We start from the raw sequence: 20,533 nt of genomic DNA on the forward strand, positions 1-20,533 counted from the left end.
TCCCCGCTACTCGGGAGGTGGGAGGATCCCTTGAGCCCAGAAGTTTCAGGTTGCAGTGGGCTATGATCATACCACTGCACTCCAGCTTGGGCAACAGAGCAAGACCCTGTCTCAAAAAACAAACGAATAAAAAACCAGGAGGAGGGGTGGGCTTAGCCACATATCATAGTTTCTTGGCTCCTGAATCTGCTGTTATTCAAGCCAGAAACAGAGGAGCAATTCTTGACATCTCCCACTCTCTTATCTCACATCCTGTCAGTCTTCACCTGTGGGTTTTATCTCTCGTCTCTCTCCAATGCATCCACTTCCCTCCAGTCCTTCCCTACCCTCCCTCATCTCTTGCCTGAGCCAGAGCAGTGTTCCTGCTCTAGGTCCTAAAGCCAAGGCAAGTCTCAGAGGCTCTGGCTGCGGAATGTGGCTGCCTCGTTGCCTCTGGGGCCAGGAAAACACATGGTCACCAAGGGCACTTGCCAAGGCTCCAAGGCGTTAAGGCTTACCAGGCCTGGGATGGCCTCTAGGACAGAGAGAAGGGTTTGACTGTTCTGGAAGGAATCTGGACACTTCATGCATTGGGGGGCTTTTCTCATTTTCTAGAGAAGACTGGGGCGCACAGTGTAGCTGGCATGCAGTTCTAACTCAGCAAAGGACACAGCTTGCCATTCCCAGAGCCCCACGTAGAGCGTCAGCATCCTGGAAACCGTGTGGCTTTCTGGTGAGCGGGGTCTGACCTCACCAGTGACAATGGAGCCTATGGGACCTCATGGTCAGCCAGGAGCCTCTGTCCTCACCCTCTCCACCTCCTCACCCAAGGAGGATGCCAGGGAAGGTCAAGCCCTTTCCAAGTCTCTTAAAACAGCCCAGGCATTTCCCTTTTCCTGTTCCTTTGGTTCTCAGTGGCAGCAGCACAGGGTTTTAAAGAAGGGAGCGAAGTGTGTGGCAGCCCAGTTTTTTTCTGAACATGAATAGAGGAAACAGAACGCCTCCAGCCAGCAGAGCACAGCCAGGCTGCACTGTGTTTTGATAAGGTTGTGGCTAGCCGGTCCCACGCCTGTCTTTGGAGGTGGTGGGGCAGAGGTGAGGTAACTCACCTCAGATGTTAACATGCAAGGAGGCAGGGCCTTTCCAGCTCACACTGCACACAGGGGCTTGGGGCCTGCTGCCAGGCCAGGGCCAGGCCTGAGGTTCGAGGGGGAACTAAACATTGCAAATGCCAAGTGGCAATGTCTGCAGCAGTGCTAGCAGCAGCACCTGGTCACTTCCAGGGTTCACCCCAGAGCTCTGTGGCTATACTTTGTGCAGCCTCAGTTACAGTCCCCTCTAGGTGTCCAGTCCCATCACCTTTTTCTGCAAGCCCATGGCAGGGGTGTTGCATCTCACACCAGCATCCTCCTCGTGGTTGCAGCCCTGAGACTCGGCATTGAACTTGCAGTCTATAATGGACTTCTCATTGCCTGTGCACTGGATCTCGTTGAGGTGGATGGGTCCGATCCCTGCAAGGGGAGAATAAACATGATCTATGAAAGCTTTGGAAGGAAACTTTCTAGAGTGGCAAGAAAGCCCTGGACAATAAGAACATGCCTCTCCCATCCTCAGAACTCTCCCCACTGCCTCTTGTAATCAGCTCAATGACCCAAGCCTCTTCTCCCCAGAGAGAACAGTGCTAATTCTCTTGGGATTCACTTATCCCCCAAGAGCAAATAAAGTTTGCTACTGATTTGCCGTGTGACCTTGGCCGATCATTCAGCCTCTCTGAATACCAGTTTTCTCTCATCCTTTTTCTAGTCCAAAGGAGTTGGACTAGAAGGTGTATAAGTTTCCTTCCCGACTTTAATATTCCATGCATTTATGAATCTCAAAGGTACAACTATTGCTGTATCTGTCAAGGGTCCCTGCAGGAAACAGATGGCATGTACAAATTGGATTGAGTTAGAAAAAGGGATTTTAAAAATAAAGGTATGGATGGAGTGAAGGGAAATCACAGAGCACAGTCCAGTACTCAGGAGCTAGTGACACAGGCATAGATACCACGCCCGTTACCCTCTGCCTCCCTGCTAGGGGCTGAGGATTCAAAGATGGGTAAGGCAGGCCCCTGCCCCGAAGAGCTCCCAGTTCCTGGGGGAGGCAGAACTTACACAAATGCTTGTGATATGACATGGTCAGTAACAAAGATGAAGGTCACAACAGGTGCTCTGGGGCTTAAAGGAGGGCCCTCGACTCTGCCGGAGAGTTCTGGAGACAGCTGGTATCGAGGCTTACTGAGGCCAAAAACCAACTTCTAGATCAACCAATATTAGCAGGCAGGAGCCAAGTTTCTATTTCCTTGGAAACTCATAAATGATGATGCTTCCAATTCTTTGGAATTTTATAAAATGCATAAAAATGCATCGGTGATGGTGGCTGGAAGCATCGAAGGACTAGCGTGGAAAGGCTGTGACAAGGCACCGATCCTAATCAGAGCCCAGGAAGCAAGCAAGGCCCACAGCTCATGGGCACAGAGACAGTCAGGACACAAAACCCTATGTTAGGAAAGAGCAGAAGTTTCTGTCTGAGAAACAGCTGGGCTGATCTGGTCCAAACGCCCACACTCTCCTCCCTCTAGGGAAGCCCTCGCTGTCTCCTGCCTCCTGCACTGCCCTCTTTCTGCCTCCACCTAAGGAGAAGCCTGCCTTGAAGAAAAACCTCCAGCCTCCTCCATGGTGCAGCTTGAAAGACCTCCCACTTGTCTGAACTTTTGCTTTTTACACATCTTGCTCAAGTGGCAATGAGCTGGGCAGGCAGCCTGAGATTGAATTCAGCTTGAGGTTGAAGATTAGGTTGAATCCTTGGAGAGTGATAACAGCTTTAACTCCACCTTCCTCATTTGTAAAAGGCCAATTAATTATAGTAAGTGTTTTGCCAGGTCGCGATTTTTTTTTTTTGGGGGGGTGGGGGTGGGACTAAGTCTTGCTCTGTTGCCCAGGCTGGAGTGCAGTGACGCCATCTCGGCTCACTGCAACCTCCACCTCCCAGGTTCAAGCGATTCTTCTGCCTCGGCCTCCTGAGTAGCTGGAAATACAGGCACATGCCACCAGGCCCAGCTAATTTTTGTGTTTTTAGTAGACATGGGGTTTCACCATGTTGGCCAGGATGGTCTCGATCTCTTGACCTTGTGATCTGCCCGCCTCGGCCTCCCAAAGTGCTGGGATTACAGATGCAAGCCACCATGCCTGGCCTGATTAAGGTTATTTCTTATTTCTGCCACTTGACATGAACTCCTGGAGAGCGGAGCATTTGTGGAATAAATGAATTCTCCATTCCAGGATCCAGGCTGAAAAGCACTCAAACAGTGTTTGTGGATTGCTAAGACTACAGCTCAAGACTGGACAGGACAGGTAAAGCCAACTGAAGAGCCTAGCATGCTTCAGACTCAACTGGTTGGTCTCCTTCTGGCTGAACTTCTATGTAAGCTTGCGTGGCTGTCTCAGACATCTGGGGTCGGTCTCCTTCTGGCTGAACGTCTATGTAAACTTGCGTGGCTGTCTCAGACATCTGGGGACAAGGCCCCGGGGGGCAGGGCCTCCCTCCTGAAGCACACATACCCATGGTGCGTCCAAGGAAGGGCACAGAGAAAGAGGCCCAGTGTGGCTCACTCTCTTCCTGCCCACTGAGTTCCGTGGGGGGTTGGGCAGGGTGGAAGAGGCTCCGAAGGACACTGGACTGGGCGTCTGGCTTCAGCGTCTGGGTGTCTGTGGGCTTCTGGTTCCTTCTGCTGACCTGGGCTTGGCATTCTGCATCCTTGACCTGCAGCTGTCACCTACTCCTGTGTTCTGGAGCACCCCTGAATTGCTCCTCCTTATGGTGCCTTCCCCGTCTCCACCTTGGCTCTGTCCTTCTCCACATACAAACCCTGGCCTAGGTGACCACAAGGCATGAGGCAGAATTAGGGCACAGTGCAAAAGCCGCGTCTAACATCATAGAGCAGTGTTATGGCTTCCATGGGTCCAGGCCAGTGAGTGGGCTGAACTGTCAACTAAGCTGGTTACAATCAGATTGTAGGAAGCACAAGAGAACAGAATAGGACATGTCACGGGTTCTGCATGTTGTAAAGCTAAGCTCTTGTTTAGAAAACCTTTGCTGGAGTTTTACATGTCACATGCATTCCTTCTTGGGGACTGCATGCAAAAGGGTTTTCAAGCCACTGCTGTAAAACTGGGGAGCTGCCCCCTCCAGTACAGGAGCCACCAGCTGCATGTGGCTATTGAGCACTTGAAATGTAGCCAGCCAGTTTGTCTACTCAGAAATGCAGACAAACTGAGATGTCTGTTAAGTGTAAAATACATACTGGATTTCAAAGACTTAGCACCAAATATGCAAATGATCTCATTAATAGCATTCATATTGATTACATGTTGAAATAATATTTTGGATACACTGGTTTAAATAAAATACATTATTAAAGCTAACGTCATCTTTTTAAAATTGTGACTACTAGAAAATGCAAAGTTACATGCGTGGTTCCGGTTCTATTTGTTTTCTGTTTGAGAGACAGAGTCTCGCTATGTCACTCAAGCTGGAGTGCAGTGACATGATCATGGTTCACTGCAGCCTACCTCCCGGGCTCCAGTGATCCTCCCACCTCAGCCTTCTGAGTAGCTGGGACCACAGGTGTGTACCACCATGTCTGGCTAATTTTTAAAAAAATTTTGTAGAGAGGGGGTCTCACTATGTTGCCCAGGCTCGTCTTGAACTCCCAGGCTCAAGTGATCCTCCTGCCTCTGCTTCCCAAAGTCCTGGGATTACAGGCGTGAGTCCTGTTCTGTTTCTATCAGACAGCACTGGTCTAGTGTTGGAACTTCTTCACCAAGTATTTGTTCTACTGATCCTACTGATTCAACTGGAACACATTCATTCATTCCTTACAACTGAATAGCACTGGAGCGCTGCATGCTGGTGGACTCGGCACTAACGACACAGAGATAAAGACACAGGTGCTCCCCTCATGTGGCACGCAGCCTTGCAGGGACGTGGAGGCACCAACAGGCAGTTGGGGTCCCGATGTGGGCAGGGGTCCTAAGGCACAGAGCAGAGAGCCTGACCAGGACCTCATGTCTATGCTGGTGAGGCTGGAGCCAGTCAGAGCTTCAGGTGCTGTGCGTCCAGCCACCTTGTTTCACAGTGAAGAATCTGAGGCCCAGAAGGTTGCTCAAGGTCACCAAGCAAGCAGGTGGCTGGGCAGGGAGGAGGACTCAGATTGCCCGACTCACAGTCATTGCCCTTTCATGCCTCCTGGCTGTGGGTGTGGTCACTGAGTCCATCAGCTAGAGCCAGGGCTGAGGGGCTGACCCTGTCTGCTCTGTGACTTGACATTAAATGTGGTACTTTTCCCTTTCTGCCTACTAGAGTTGACCCTGCCCAGCATGACAGGAGATATCAATCATCCACTGCTTCTTACAAGGACAGCATCCAAAATGCCAAATGCCTCTTTCTCCCAGAGTTCTGCAGGCCCCTGGAAACCTCTGGCTGCTCTGGGCAGTGAAATGATTAGGTCACATAGCACACACCCATGATAAATGGAATGTGTATGTCATCGAGGGCCTGTTTATTCCTCAGAATGAGTGGTCTTTGTCCTGTAGGCCCTTGGAGAGCACAAACCCACACATCGGCCAATCAGTAAATGACTGCAGGGATAGTCAAGATCCAGGGAGGCCAGGTGCAGTGGCTCGTGTCTATAATCCCAGCACTTTGGGAGACCGAGGTGGGTGGATCACTTGAGGTCAGGAGTTCAAGACCAGCCTGGCCAACATGGTGAAACCCCGTCTTTACTAAAAATACAAAAATTAGCTGGGTGTGGTGGTGCACACCCATAATCCAAGCTACTTGGGAGGCTGAGGCAGGATAATTGCTTGAACCGGGGAGGCAGAGGTTGCAGTGAGCCGAGATCGCACCACTGCGCTGGGTGACTGAGTGAGACTCTGTCTCAAAAAAAGATCCAGGGGATCCTGTGGAGCTCACCATGCCCAGGGAGGGAGCACTGTTATATGGGCCCATGGAAGCTGCCAGGTGGCATGATGTGACTCAGAGTGCACCCCAGACCTCCAAACTTCAGTGCACACCTGGAAGCTTGCACAGACTGAAGAACAGAGGCAGAGAGACATTCTGAATGTGAACAGGACTAGGCCAAGGTGGGCATAAGGAAGAAGCCCTTGTCTGAGAGTTAGAAGACTTGGCTTTCAGTCTTTCTCTGACAGCAATGAATGGGGTGACCTCAGACTTGTTCTCCTCATCTCTTGGACTAGAGGACCTGAGGTCTCTCCAGCAGTACTGTCCATCATTTCAGGACTCTCTCGAGGCCACTGGAATGCGGGCCTCCTTCCAACGTCAGGGCACCATGTAAGAGCTGACCCACTGCAGGCTAGGGCATGGGTAGGCCGTAGAAAGGACCAACCAATGGCACTAGACAGATGAGCTCCACTTCTAGAAGGAGGAAAGCTCTATGGTCTTTGACTCAGCTGGAGGTTAAGTTCAATGCAGGATTCTACAGTCTCACACAAAAAACCACTGGATGTGGTGTCAGGCCCTGGGCTAGTGAGGGCTATCATTTCTTCCAGGCTGTGATCAGTGACCTCACCACATTCCTTTCTGTGGGGTGATGGCCCAACATCTGAAACTATGGAAATATCCCCTCCCCACTGGACAGGCCACCCCACCCCTTGTCTGTAGCCTATTCTGCTTCCTACCCATCCCTTCCCAGCCATAGCAGCCGACGGTCTGCAGCGGCCTCCCTGCTGGTCAAGGCTGAAAAGATTCCAGGAAATGACTATGACTTCCCTCGCTCAAGTCACAGTTGTCTCGGGGAGGACTGGGCACTCCTAGACCGCACAGTCTGTTCGGGGTAAAAACTCCCCCTGTTGAATGACCAAGGCTCGCAAGGATAAATGGTTCTCGTGGGGCTTCCTGGGGAGGGGAAATGACCTCTTCTGTGTCGTCTTCTAGCTGCAGCATCACTTTCCACCAACGGACCCACTTGAAAGCCTCCCTTCCGTTTTTTTGCTCACATGAAAGATTTGTTCAGGACAGTTAATAAAAAGCAGGCCCTTTCTCAATTAGTCTGAGGACATCCGGAGGGTGGCTTCTTGTTCCCTTTCTCTGCTGTCAGGGAGGGAGTGTGTGCAGGGCTGCTCCAGGGAGGAAAAGTAAGATGGCATTTGGTCCTTTTGTTGTACAGAGTGGTTCAGTCTGGTGAACTCGGAGGCTCTCTCCTGCAGGAGGGGCCTGAGAACCCTGGCTTTTTTGGTAAGGCAGCAGAGAGCACTGGGTTAGGAGCTGGGAGACCTACGGGGGAGTATTCATTGGCTGCTAATATGTTATCTCACCTTGGATGTTTACTCCGTCTTTTGGGCCTCTGCTTCCAAATCTATAAAATAGGGTCTCAGTGTTCTCTAAGGCCCCTTTCAGCTCTGTCTAGGGAGAGGCCTGGGATTCTCTCCCAGGCAGCCACTAAAGGGAGGAGGGAAAGTGAGGATTTCCCGAGAGCTCACGGCCAGCAGCCAGGCTGGGCTCACGGCACCATGCTCCCAGGAAGAGAGGCCCCCTCTAGCCTCCCCATTCCTTACCTTGCCCCAGTCGGGATCCAGTGACTGCCTCTTTGGCACTCCCAAAGCCCAGCTCTCTGCAGACCACACTGGCCGACACCAGGTCCCACTTGTCGTCGCAGACGGTCCCCCATTCTCCATTTTTGAGCACCTCCACGCGGCCCTCCCCGATGTAGGCACCGCCTCTCAGGCGCACCAGGGGTTGCTGAAGAGACACACGGTCCTGCTGAGTACAGACGCTGATGCACGTTCAGCGGGTGACCACTGTCCCCTCCCCTTCCCTTCCCCGCCACCCTGTTCCCAGGCCAGGCACTCAGTCTGGGAGCTGCAACTATGCTTGATGTATGGATGTGTGTGTGTGTGTGTGTGTCGTGGGTGTGTTGGGGTGTGGGAGCTTCCTCTATAGAGTCAGCTCTGGTGCAAGCTCCCTTTGCAGCCAGCCCTCGCGTGGAGCTTCTGTCCTGGTCCCCTGGGGAGCCCATCGGGGACCGTCGATCACTCATCACCCCAACCTTTGCGTGGCACAAGGATCCTTCCATCAGCACTTCCCCCACCAACTCCAGAGCCTCATGCTTCAGAGCTACAGAAAGAAGTGCCTACCCTCCAAAGTCTGCAGATTCCAAATGGATAATAATTCTTTCTTGTAACGAGGTTGCTTCTAAGCAAGTTTGGATCAGCCTTGCTTATAACACAGTGCTACAGTCTAGGCCTGCAGAGACTCCAAAGTACTAGGCAGGCACTGGAACGATTCTGCTGTGCACACCAGCTAGAGGCAGGAGGGAGCAGAACGGGAAGACACGCAGCTGGAAAGCCAACCTTCATACAGCCATGACTCAGAGAATGGATGGGGAGCCTCATACTGATTTGTCCCAGGGCTGGGGGCATGCCCAGCCTCCCTCGATTTGACTCCAAGTCCAAACTGGCCTGACTCCAGAAGATGCAGCCCAATCAGCTATGCAGAGAGGGTGGAGAATTAGAGTTTAAACACCCCCAGTGTTCACTGACAGTCTGGAAGCTTTAATCTCCTTGTGGGCTTTACTGAGTTAGACAGGAGTAAGACTCTCTACATCTTGGCCACAGTGCATCATGTCTTACAAGATGGGAGCTGGGTCACTTGACTCCAGCTGTCCACATACCCAGGTTTGCATCTGTTTCTCTGCATGTGTGTGCATGCACACGCATGTGTGGCACGTGTGTGTGGAAGCTCACCTGCATGCATGCTGCATGTATGCGCGTGTGTGTTTTGGAGGAGGCTCAGAAGCCTACGAGGCTCTCAGCTACTGCTGATGCTCATTCAACTCCACAGAGGGAGTGAGGAAGACTGTGTAGCCATTCTAGGTGTGTCATATCAGACCAGAGTCATTGCCTGCCCTAGCCTATGTTGTCCTTAGCCCAGAACTGCCTTCACCCTACCACTGATGGCCACGGCGAGGCAGGCCTGGGTGGAGGTGACCTTTTCAAGCATTCATGTCCACCAGCTACCTTCAGAGGGATGGCATCATACAAGAACCTGCCTCTCTACCAATTGTACCTTGGGGCTGGCCATGGCATGGTGGGGTGCTGGGACAGCACCCAGATTTACAGACCTCAGGGACTGCTCTGACCCCCGCAGTATGGGGAGAAGAAAAAAGGGGAAAACAGCCAGTGACTGCAGGATCTTTTACCCTAGCTTTAAAAAAAAACCCAAACAGGGCCAGGTGCGGTGGCTCACGCCTGTAATCCCAGCACTTTGGGAGGCCAAGGCGGGTGGATCACGAGGTCAGGAGCTCGAGACCATCCTGGCTAACATGGTGAAACCCCGTCTCTACTAAAAAACAAAAAAATACAAAAAATTAGCCAGGTGCGGTGGCGGGTGCCTGTAGTCCCAGCTACTCGGGAGGCTGAGGCAGGAGAATGGCGTGAACCCGGGAGACAGAGCTTGCAGTGAGCCGAGATCGTGCCACTGCACTCCGGCCTGGGCGAAAGAGCGAGACTCCGTCTCAAAAAAAACAAAACAAAACAAAATAAAACAAAAAAATCCAAACAGAACAAAACACGCATAACTGCTGGCTGGCTGCAACCTCTGTTTTCTGTAGAATGGTGGCCTCCTGCTTCCCTGACCTCCCTTCCCAAGCTGTCTTCCCACAGAATGGACCATCCATGACCTAAGCTTAATGGAGGCAGAGGTCAAATAACCTCGCCCCAGCCCAGCTATGGCCAAGCAGTCAGCTGGCCCCAGAGGAAAGAAAGAAACCAAGGGAAAATATGATGTAAGGCACGCTCGCTCTGTTTTAATTGGTTTGGTATGAACTTGATTCCTTTGCTTTAAACCGCACAGTAGAGGAATTCCAAAACAGTAGGATCTGGTATTCTGGATGACACACAAGGAAAGCTCAGAGGCTCAGGCTGAGGCTGTGGAAAGGATGTGGCCATCAAATCATACACAGGGGGCAAGGAGGGTGTGGTGGGGGTTTGGGGGGTGGTGGACTGATTGTCGGAGGAGGGGGACATGGCGCTGTCCAGGCGTGACCTGGAGGCACACATATGATGGTGTGGTCCCCTCTGTGCTCTTCAGAGGCCCTTGAGGGGACTGAGGAGGCAGGGCCTCCTGAAAGTGCCAGGAAGTCACTCCTAATAGTTCCCACTCCCTCTGGTTGAGGAGGGCTGGGCTCCCAGCATGCATTTCACTCCTCTCACTGAAGGCTCAGTCTTTTGTTCAAATCTCCACCAAGCTGGGAAGGGGGCACCCAGTGTGGTTTATCCGGCTCTTGTCACGGTGTCCCTTTTATATTGGAGGAGTGTAATAACCTCCTTTCCACAGCAGGTCTCAACAAAGAGGGGAGACAGGGGAGGGGAGAGGGGAAAGAGGGAGGGGACAGGAGAGGAGCCAAAAGGGCATGGCTGGAGGAAAGCTGGTTGGCTCAGCCTCTGCTGCTCCTGCCTGGCTGCCTGGACCTGGCTGACACACTCTCTGCCCCCACCCCAGAGCCCTTCTCCCTCCTCTGGCTCCCTCTTATCCCTGACTTGGTGACAGCCCACCTGGAACTCACCCCTGCCAAGGTGATGATTACTACGATCATCACGCTAATCAGATGCTGTCTCATCTACTCATGCCGCGTCAGCAAACAGTGCACTAAGTACTGAGGTTTTACCTGGCACAGGGCATCAGCCCCTGAGAAATGATCAGTCACTTCTCCTATCCCTCCCTCTCCTCTTCCCAGTTGCTATTCCCACCCACTCACAAGATATTCACTGTTTCCTGAACACAGAAATCACAGAGACCCTTTGATGGATACAGGAAAAAGGAAGAGGAGGAGAAAGAAAAGCGAATCAAGAAGAGACAGGGCACTTGCTCTTTGTCAGAGGCTGGGTCAAGCCTGCTGTGGTTGGGCTACTTTACTTGTTCTAGGAAATCGGCCCGTTAGGCCAGGCGCGGTGGCTCACATCTGTAATCCCAGCACTTTGGGAGGCCGAGGCGGGTGGGCCATCTGAGGTCAGGAGTTCAAGACTAGCCTGGCCAACATGGTGAAACCCCATCTCTACTAAAAATACAAAAATTAGCGAGGCGTGGTGGCGGGTGCCTGTAATCTCAGCTACTTGGGAGGCCGAGGCAGGAGAATCGCGTGAACCCAGGAGCCGGAGGTTGCAGTGAACCAAGATCATGCCATTGCACTCCAGCCTGGCAACAAGAGTGAAACTCTGTCTCAAAAAAAAAAAAAAAAAAAGAAAAGAAAAGAAAAAAGAAATCGGCCCATTGAAATGGGGCTGTTACTTTATATGGGAAGATGTTCATCTGCATTTCAGGAATACACTCACACACACACTCACACTCTCTCACACACACACCCCCCCCACACACACACCCACCCCACACACCCCCTACACACACCCCCCACACATACACAACCCACACAGACCCCCCACACACACTCATACACACCCCCACACACCCCACATACACTCATACACACATCGCCACACACACCCACAAACACACCCCACACACTCCTCCACACACATACCCCCTACACACCCCACACACTCATACCCCCCACACATACACACACATACACATCCCTACACACACCCCCACACTCATACACCCCACACCCCCACACTCATACACACACACCCATGCACACATCCCCCCCACACTCAGACACCCCTCACACAATCATACACACCCAACACACCCATACTCATACACACCCCCCACACACGCTCATACACACATGCTCATACACCCCCCACTCATACACACACTCATACACCCCCATAAACTCACACCCCCACACTCATACACACACATACACCCACTCATACACCCCCATAAACTCACACCCCCACACTCACACACTCATACACCCCACTCATACACCCCCCATACACTCATACACACCCACACACACGCATACACACACCCACACACTCACCCCCCACACACATACACACACTCATACACACGCAAAGACTCATACACACACCCCCACACATACACCCCCACACACATACATCCCCCCCCACACAGAGGTGCTGTTTCACATAAGTATAATGTGACTAATGTATAGATGACTTAGGATAATAGCAGGTTTTCTACCTTGGTGGAAGCTTTTTAAAATTGTTACCCTTTCTGTTGCAAAATAAACCAAACATGCTTGCAAATGTGTCGCTGACTGCATGTGCTTTTCAGAGTTGGGTCACATTTCCAGCTGTCCTTTGGGAACTGTGTAGGGACACAAGGTCCCTGTCGCACAACCCTTCATCGTCTGCTCCTGCTGGGTAAGCAGACAGCGCACCAACAGCCTGTGACAACTGATGCTGGGGTATTCTTCTCCCCCAGGTGGTCCTTCTCTGCAGAGGGCGCTTAGGTCTCAGAGTAAAGCAGCCACAATGGTGATCTCCGCTGAGGCCACCCTTCCTCACTCTTCTGGGGGATCCTGCCTACTCCCTCAGCACCCTCCCATCCCCTCCAGGTGCCAAGTGGCCACACCTCATGCCCCGTCCTCACCTCTGGCTTGTAGGCTTTCCGGAATCTCGAGGGTCCGTCAGGGCTGAAGACCTGCCCAGGCACACAACTCACCACGGCCGGCAGCCCATTCTCGCAGGTGACATTCTTCATGGGGTCCAGTGACACCTGGGGGCCCAGCTTGCAGCTGGAGATGTGGGCCTCTGTGCCGGTGCAGTCCATGGAGAATGGCCAGTAGCGCTGCTTCCTCCGTGAGGCAAACATTCTGCAGACGATGGGAGGGGACAGGGGACCAGGGCATCATGACGCCTACCCCGATTCCTTCTGCAACGAGGCAGAACATGAGAGACTGGGCCCTGCTCCTGGAGCTCAGCCCTGCTTCACAGAGGGTCCCAGCTCAGTCCATTCTGCCAGCATTCACTGAGCACCTGCTAATGCCTGCACCACACTAGGCACTGGGGGACAGGACGCAGAGGGTGGACAAGGCCTCCTGCCCTCAGGCAGCTTCCATTCTAGGAAAGAAAGGACTCACTCAATGTGGTGAAATAATAATAATAAAGCCCAGGAACACAGAATGCACAAAGGTATTTAAAACAGGTGAGATCCCTGGTCCTAGAAAACCCCTCACAGTCTAAGGTAAACCATGTTTACCCTAACTCTTCAGATAATTCCAACAAAATTTGTTGTCATTCTTTTTTTTTTCTGAGACAGAGTCTCACTCTATTCCCCCAGGCGGAAGTGCAGTGGTGCAATCACTGCAACCTCTGCCTCCCAGATTCAAGCAATTCTGCAGCCTCAGCCTCCTGAGTAGCTGGGACTACAGGTACCTGCCACCACGCCCAGCTAATTTTTGTATTTTTAGTAGAGACGGGGTTTCGCCATGTTGGCCAGGATGGTCTCAAACTCCTGATCTCAAATGATCTGCCTGCCTCGGCCTCCCAAAGTGCTGGGATTATACGCATGGGCCACTGTGCCCGGCCTGTTGTCATTCTTTAGCTTTATTTTTCTTTGTCAATGAGCAGTACAAGCTGATTGCTAAACTCTCCCAACGATATACAAGATTAAATTTGTATTTCCAATGAGAAACAATGAAAACAGTCTTAAATTACTCCATCTGCTGAATCAAAGTACAACCTGCCTAGCAATAGAAATTATAATGGTAATGAAACTACTGCTTCCTGCACCCAGGAAGATCAGTGAGGTTGAGCTTGTCTCTGTACCATATCCTAAGGAAGCCCTTAGCCTGTATTGTTAACATGTGCAAAGTGTTCCTTTGTATGTTTTTTTTTAAAGGCAGAATATAGATGCAGGTAATTCAGTTTTTTTTTTCTAAAACAGTAACCAACTGATAAGTAATAGATTGGCTACCAAAAAGGATACTGTACCTCAGTTTCTTATGTCCAAAATCAGAAGTAGTAATAGTATCTGCTTCACTAGATTATTGTGACAGTTTATTTATTTGTTGTTGTTTTGTTTTTTTTGAGATGGAGTCTCACTCTGTTGCCCAGGCTGGAGTGCTTTGGCGCGATCTTGGCTCACTGCAACCTCCACCTCCCAGGTTCAAGGAATTCTCCTGCTTCAGTCTCCCGCGTAGCTGGGATTACAGGTACCTGCCACCACATCCGGCTAATTTTGTATGTTTAGTAGAGACAGTGTTTCACCGTGTTGCCAGGCTGCTCTCGAACTCCTGACCTCAGGTAATCTGCCTCCCTCGGCCTCCCAAAGTGTTGGGATTACAGGCATGAGCCACCACGCCAGGCCATAAATCTGTATTTGGAGGTAGTATCCAAATTTCTGCCAAGTCATATCATTGTAAGGAGGCCGTGGCAGGAGACTCCTCACCCCATCTGGGTTCCCATGACTCTGGCCCTTTAAGAAGAGGCTAGAACTCTGGAGAAGTTGAGGTCTCCTGGGACCAGGGTGGTCTCGAACTCCTGACCTCTGGTGATCTGCCCACCTCTGCCTCCCAAAGTGCTGGGATTATAGGCATGCGTCAGTGCCTGGCCTGTTGTGACAGTTTAAATGAGTTAATACTTGTCACTTAAAACAGTGCCCAGAGATGGGAAGAGCTACATAAGAGTTTGTGAAATAAATAAGTAAATAAATAAAACTGTATTTGTTAAAGAAAAAAAAAGAAGAGTGACAGGAGGGAGGGATTCCATGGTTGGAGTGATGGGAGACTTTACGGAAGAGAAGCCTTTAAATTGGGCCCTGAATGATGGTGGGATTTGAAACAAAGGAGGTCCAGGAAGGCCCTGCTACCTGCTCATGTCGACCCAGCTTTTCAGGGCCCGTGTGCTTGTCCCTGCACGGCAGGACCCAGTAAGATGCCAGAAGGAGCCAGCGGAGGGTACTCGCTGGGCAGGCTGACCCCAAGACAGGGCAGAGGCGAGGTCCCATCCCTGCTGGTCCAGCAGCCCTGGAAGTACCTCCTTTGTCTCAGAGTGAATGGGGTGTGAAGACAGAGGAAGGGTAAATCCTACAGACACAGTTATCATCTCTCCTTAACCCAAATCTGAGACTTGTTACAATTCTAGTGTGCTTGTGAACACAATGACACGGAATCTTGCTGAGGACTATCCTGGCAAATTCAGGGTGCGTGCTCACCACAGCGGCAGCCCAGAGCAGAGAACTGCTCAGGAGGGCTATTAATAATTCCAGGAACCACTGTCCTCCAGACACACTTCCTGCAAGGCCCCTGCACTTGGAAGCTTACAGCATGTTCCATGACGCCCACACAGGGGCGGGAGAAGATACTCGGGGGAACACCAGCTGCTCGAGGATTGGTCAGACCTCACCGCCTGCCTTGGCTCAGGAAAACCCCTCTGCTTCCAGCTGTCAGTGAGCGCCACCCTCTCCAGAGGAACAGATGTCCTGCGTTCTAAATGAAGAGTGCAGAGCCCACAGCAAACAACTGTCCCCAGCAGCCCGGATCCCTCTGACATCAGCCCCCAGGAATGTGCTGCAGACCCTCTAGCACGTTCAGGCCTCCCAGGATACCCTCCCCTCCCCTCCTCCATCCCAGTGTTTCACTGGGGACAGGCCTCTGAGCTGCAGACGGAGGCCCTCGGAGGGTGGTAGACAGCCCACCCGGCTCCAGACCTGGAGACTGGAGGAGTGACTGGAGTGAGTGAGGCAGCCTTGAGTGGAGTGGAGCGGGAAGCCTGCCTGTGAAAGGGGCAGCTAGGCCAATAGCTGGGCTGTAGGAAGAACACGGAGCTGGACTGATTCAACCAAGAGTCCCACCGACTGGCGCTCCCCTTGCCAAGAGTGAAGGCAGATGCCGTGGGATTCTGCCAGCTGCTGAGTACATCTATTTCCATGATGCTTTCCGGAAGTGGGGAAATAGCACAGGATGGGTTTCAGATGGACGTAAGCTAAAAACCCATAAGCCCCCATTTTGATGTTCTGGGTCTCCTAGAATTACTGTCAGCCCAGAACCAGTGGCCAGTAGTCCAAAAGATCTGATTATTTCCTTTTCTCCAATGCACGCTCATCCTGGTGAAAGGTGTCTTTGGAGAACTGGGAGAAAGAATACAGTATAGATTTCTGGCAGGCTATGAGGGTGTTTCCTTGAGGGTATGCAGCCTTTCCCTCATTCAAGAGCTTCCAGTCTGATAAAACTGGCTCAAGTACGGGAATGGATTGAGGGGTCATGACTCTACTCTGCTTTTATGATTCGGGATAGACTTTTGTTTGCTTGACCTAGAAGTTTTCTGCTTATACAGATTAAGTACGAACTTAGTAGGCTTCCTGTCTATTTCACTTCGAGGAACATCATGATCAACCAGCCAACACCACAGGTCCGCAGCAGTCAGACTGATTTCTGCTTTGACTCCACTGTCCAATAGGGTCAGCACGTCCACCTTGCCTTTGGTAGTACTACAGCCACGGGGCCCCTGCCACCCTGGAGCCAATTACTCCCGTTGCATTCAGGTTACTGGTTCAGTGGCTGCTGTTCCTGCTGTGAGGTCTGGCCTTCAGAGAAGAGTGATCACAGCTCCTCAAGGAGGCGGGAGCTCCTTTCATATATTTACTTCTCACCATCAAGGTGAAAGGCGTGTCTTCAGGAGCTTCCCAGCGTGGGTGAGGAGGTCTTAAAGGTAAGATCCACTCTAACATCCAACCTCCCTAAGCTTTTGAATTCTGTCCTCTACACACAACAGAGGCAGGGTCAGCATTTCTACTCACTCACTGTGGGCCACACTTTGGTCCACATTTCAGCCAACCAACCAGGCAAACCGCTGGAGGCCTTTCTAACTTCCTGAGCTGCAACATTAAATGCAGAATCTCTGCTTAGAGAGCTCATTTCAATTAAACGATGTCAGTATTGGGATCCTACTTTTGGAAGAACAAAATTATGACTACAAAATGCTCCCTCTTGGCACCAGGAATGGGGGCCTGAAGTTTAAGCTTCATTAGCTTTAAGGTACATGCATTGCACCCCAGCCCGGTGTGGAAGTCAGTGCCACGGCCACACCAATCAGAGAGCAGGCCTTGGTGAGGAGCCCCTGACTCTACTTTTGGCAAGCCTGTGGCTGCAGAGACCTCTGGGGTGTGTGCAGGTAACTGGAGGGTATTAGTCCATTCTCACGCTGCTAATAAAGACATACCCGAGCCTGGGTAATTTATAAAGGAAAGAGGTTCAATAAGCTCAACAGTTTCACATGACTGGGGAAGCCTCACCATCATGGCGGAAGGTGAAGGAGGAACAAAGGCACGTCTTACATGACAGCAGGCAAGAGAGAGTGTGCAGGGGAACTGGCCTTTATAAAACCATCAGGTCTCATGAGACTTATTCACTATCATGAGAACAGCATGGGAAAAACCCACCCCCATGATTCAGTTACCTCCCACTGGGTCCCTCCCACGACATGTGGGGTTATGGGAGCCACAATTCAAGATGAGGTTTGGGTGGGGACACAGCCAGACCGTATCACTAGGGGAAGCAGAGGTGCTGAGGAAGAGCTGCAGTTGGCGGCCAGGGGGCAGCTCTACGGCTTCCGAGTGGCCACCAGCCCAGCAGGTTCACAGAGGGAGCCAGCCCAGTAAGGCAGCAGCGGGGTGGGGGGGCCCAAGGTGGGGGGCCCTCGGGGGTTAAGCAGGTGAGCTTCCGAGGCTATAAGGTCCTTCAGGGGCCTTGGTGGATACATGGAGATTACTAACTCCACCCCAGACTGAGAATTACTTTGAAAATAATTTCCTGCATAGAGTGGGCAGTGCTGCATGGCGGGAGGGAAGGGGGTCCCTTCTTGGGCCTCAGAGGTGTGCTGCCAGCAACAGCAGCTACAGGCTGTAGGAAGAGGGAAAGGGACATGGGAAAGATGCAACTGCCAGCCACTGCTTCAAGGGCCAGGCAGGGTGGTGGTCCTCAGTCTGCCTTCCAGACCTCTGCAGTCCTCAGCCTCTGAGCAGGGCCCATGGATATCCCTAGTCCCAGGCCAGTCCTGCCACAACCCTCAGACTGGCCAGTGCTTCTGAGCTGGCCCTACCCCCGGGAGAAGAGGAGCTGCAGCGGGGCCAGCAGGTGGAGACTGCTGGGTGGTGCTCTCCCTGAAGCAGACCTGGGCTGTCCTGCAGGCTCTGCTGGGTGTGGGCTGTGACACCCTGAGTCCACTGCCTTTCAGGCCTCTTCCATGTTCTCTTCCAGGCAGACCCAGGGCTTAGGCCAGTGGTCTCTGAGCCTTACCATTCCCTAGGAGTCCTAGCCCTTTGCTGGCAGCTCTGCCCCGACAGCCCACCGAGGCACAGAAAGTCTTCCCAGCACCTTTCTCTTTGGGACACATGTAGGCCTAACTGTCAACTGAGTCCGAGACGAACACAAAATGACAGGGACAAGCTGAGAAGGTCGTGCTTCCCCTCCCACTCCTCTGCTAGCAAGGCCGCCCCACCTCTCCAGCTAGAAGGCTGCAGGAGGGGCTGGTTTCCAGCAGCTTCTGTTCTTCATCTCCCATCCTGCAGACAGCACCACCCACCACCCCCTCATTGGATCACTCTCAGCCTTGGAAGCCTTATCCTCCCCGTCCTTGAAAAGGCAAAGCCACAGACGCGAGGGTGGGAGGGGCAGGATGGGGGTTCCAATCCAGCACGTGACAGGATTACCCAGGGCCCAGCTGCCGAAACTGGCCTGAGATCAACTCCTCAAAAGCCGAGAAGGACTCTGGACTGGCCACGGTTGGGAGATGGCTTCCAAACGCCATCTGAACAAGGCGCGTGCTGTCCAGCTCAGAACAGCAGCCAGGCTGGGGGCACTGGTAGGGCCAGCCAGGTAGGAAGCCTGCCAGGGAGGGGGTTTGCTTTTCTTGGCTCCGACTGGTAAGAAAAGCTGAGAAGGTATCACCAAGGAAGGAGTCGGGTGGGAGTTCTCCAAAGTATTCAGAGGACAGCGACTCCTGGTGCCAACAGGAAGGTCTGGGCCATGTCTGGGGACTGGAATCACCATCGTGGCCAGCCTGGGGTGTTGTGTGCTCACCCAAATGGGCAGCTCTGCAGCTGCACTCACCCACCCATGTGAGGGGCTGGGGGCTCAGACAAAATTATGGCCCACCCCATCCAGGCAGGGCTGGGCCAGGATCAGGGAGGGATATGTGGTCTGCCCGGCACCCCAGGGAGCTGGTGGGTAGAGCTGGGGCTTCAAGCCAGGTCTCCTGACATGGAAGTCATGTCTTTTCTTCCTCTGATTTGGAAGGAAAGAGACAGTGCTGTGAGTTTGCACTCTCTAAGAGTGTGGACCCTATAGCTGGACACAGGGGACCTCCAGAGGCCAGGGTGTGCGTGAGGCCTGGATCTGCCCCTTCCTGGTTCTATCACCTTTCTCCAGTTTACTCAACTCTAAAACAGACTCCTATTTCCCAGTGGTGGTGTGAGGATTAAATGACTGAGAATAGTGCCTGGCACATTATAAGTCTTTGGTAAAGCCAAGCCAGTATTCCTATCATTATTAAGAGGAGGGAGGAACACCCCATGACCAACCAAGTATACCCCAAGTATACACCAGCCATCAGCTTGTTGGGGTGCTGGAATCCTTCCACTGGACACCCCTTAAGTCAAAATGACTCCAGGTTCTGTCCCTGTCTACTTCTTTCCCCTACTGGGAAATATTAACCTTAGAGATCATCACAGTATTGTGAGATTTAACTGGGATTGGATGAAGTGAACCGCACGGACCAGTGTCTCAATTACCTGCTGCAACTTCCAGATTTCTCAGAAGAATCATTTGCCAAGAGCAAGTAAAGAAGAAAGAAGAAAGAAGCAAGTAAAGAAGAAACATTTCTTCTTAAGTTGGTGTTGTCTCTGCCCAGCCTGGCCAGGGTATTGCCCTAGCCTAGCTAGTGCAGTCCCTGAGCTGGCCGGCAGCACCCTGAGCTGGGGTTCTCTGGGCTGGGGGCAGCTTGCATCTCACTTCTGCAATACGCCTTCCCACAAGCTACTCTAGGGATTAGGGTCTATCTCCTGTAGATGTGTGAGTTCCTTAAGGGTAAGGATGCCACGGGGCGCCCTTGAACTTGGCGCCTGGCCCGGCCCAGGGGCTCTGTGTAGGCTGCCTGCAGGGACACCAGCTTGCCTGGCTATGCCTGGCCAAGGAAAGGCCACCACCAGGGCGGACACTTTTAACTCTTTTACGCAGGGCGGATACCCTCAAAGCCACCCCTTTGGTGCAGTCCTCTTACTTGTACACTTTGGTATTGTATGTCCTCTCCCCAGGGAAGCCGAACATGCCGCAGACCACGCGGGAATTCTTGGCCGTCCAGTGCTTGTCACAGATCTGCTTCCAGGTCTTGCCCTCCTTCACCTCCACGTAGCCCTCCGTCACTGGGGTGCGCTTGCGGTAGGTTGAGAGGATGGCTCGAATCCGAATGTCCTCCACCTGGATATTCAGGTTCTGAGAAGAAAGAGGCGTGGAAGGAGAGGGTTACCCTACTGGCCTGGCTGCAGAGACACCAGGCAACCAGTACTTCTTTAGCAACTATGGGCCGGGCCTGCCGCGGGCCTGCCTGTGCCCTCAGGCCCTGCAGTG

General features: G+C 52.4%; 1 protein-coding gene across 3 annotated transcripts in view; it reads right to left on the reverse strand.

Moving 5' to 3' along the window:
* The window catches only part of LOXL2 (lysyl oxidase like 2), a 106,607-nt gene that overhangs the window by 23,546 nt on the left and 62,528 nt on the right, over positions 1-20,533 (reverse strand). Inside the window, exons 4-7 of one of the 3 annotated variants that reach the window (XM_003823575.7) lie at positions 20,187-20,398; positions 12,559-12,781; positions 7,593-7,776; positions 1,339-1,490 (exon numbers count right to left, since the gene is read on the reverse strand). In XM_003823575.7, coding sequence (XP_003823623.1) covers positions 1,339-1,490; positions 7,593-7,776; positions 12,559-12,781; positions 20,187-20,398 — 771 coding nt within the window. Of the gene's footprint in view, positions 1-1,338; positions 1,491-7,592; positions 7,798-12,558; positions 12,782-20,186; positions 20,399-20,533 lie in introns of all 3 variants that reach the window. The other 2 variants (XM_008977215.5, XM_008977214.5) reach the window with 2 other exon arrangements.

This window comes from Pan paniscus, chromosome 7 (genome assembly GCF_029289425.2).
Source record: "Pan paniscus chromosome 7, NHGRI_mPanPan1-v2.0_pri, whole genome shotgun sequence".
Taxonomy (NCBI): Eukaryota; Metazoa; Chordata; class Mammalia; order Primates; family Hominidae; genus Pan; species Pan paniscus.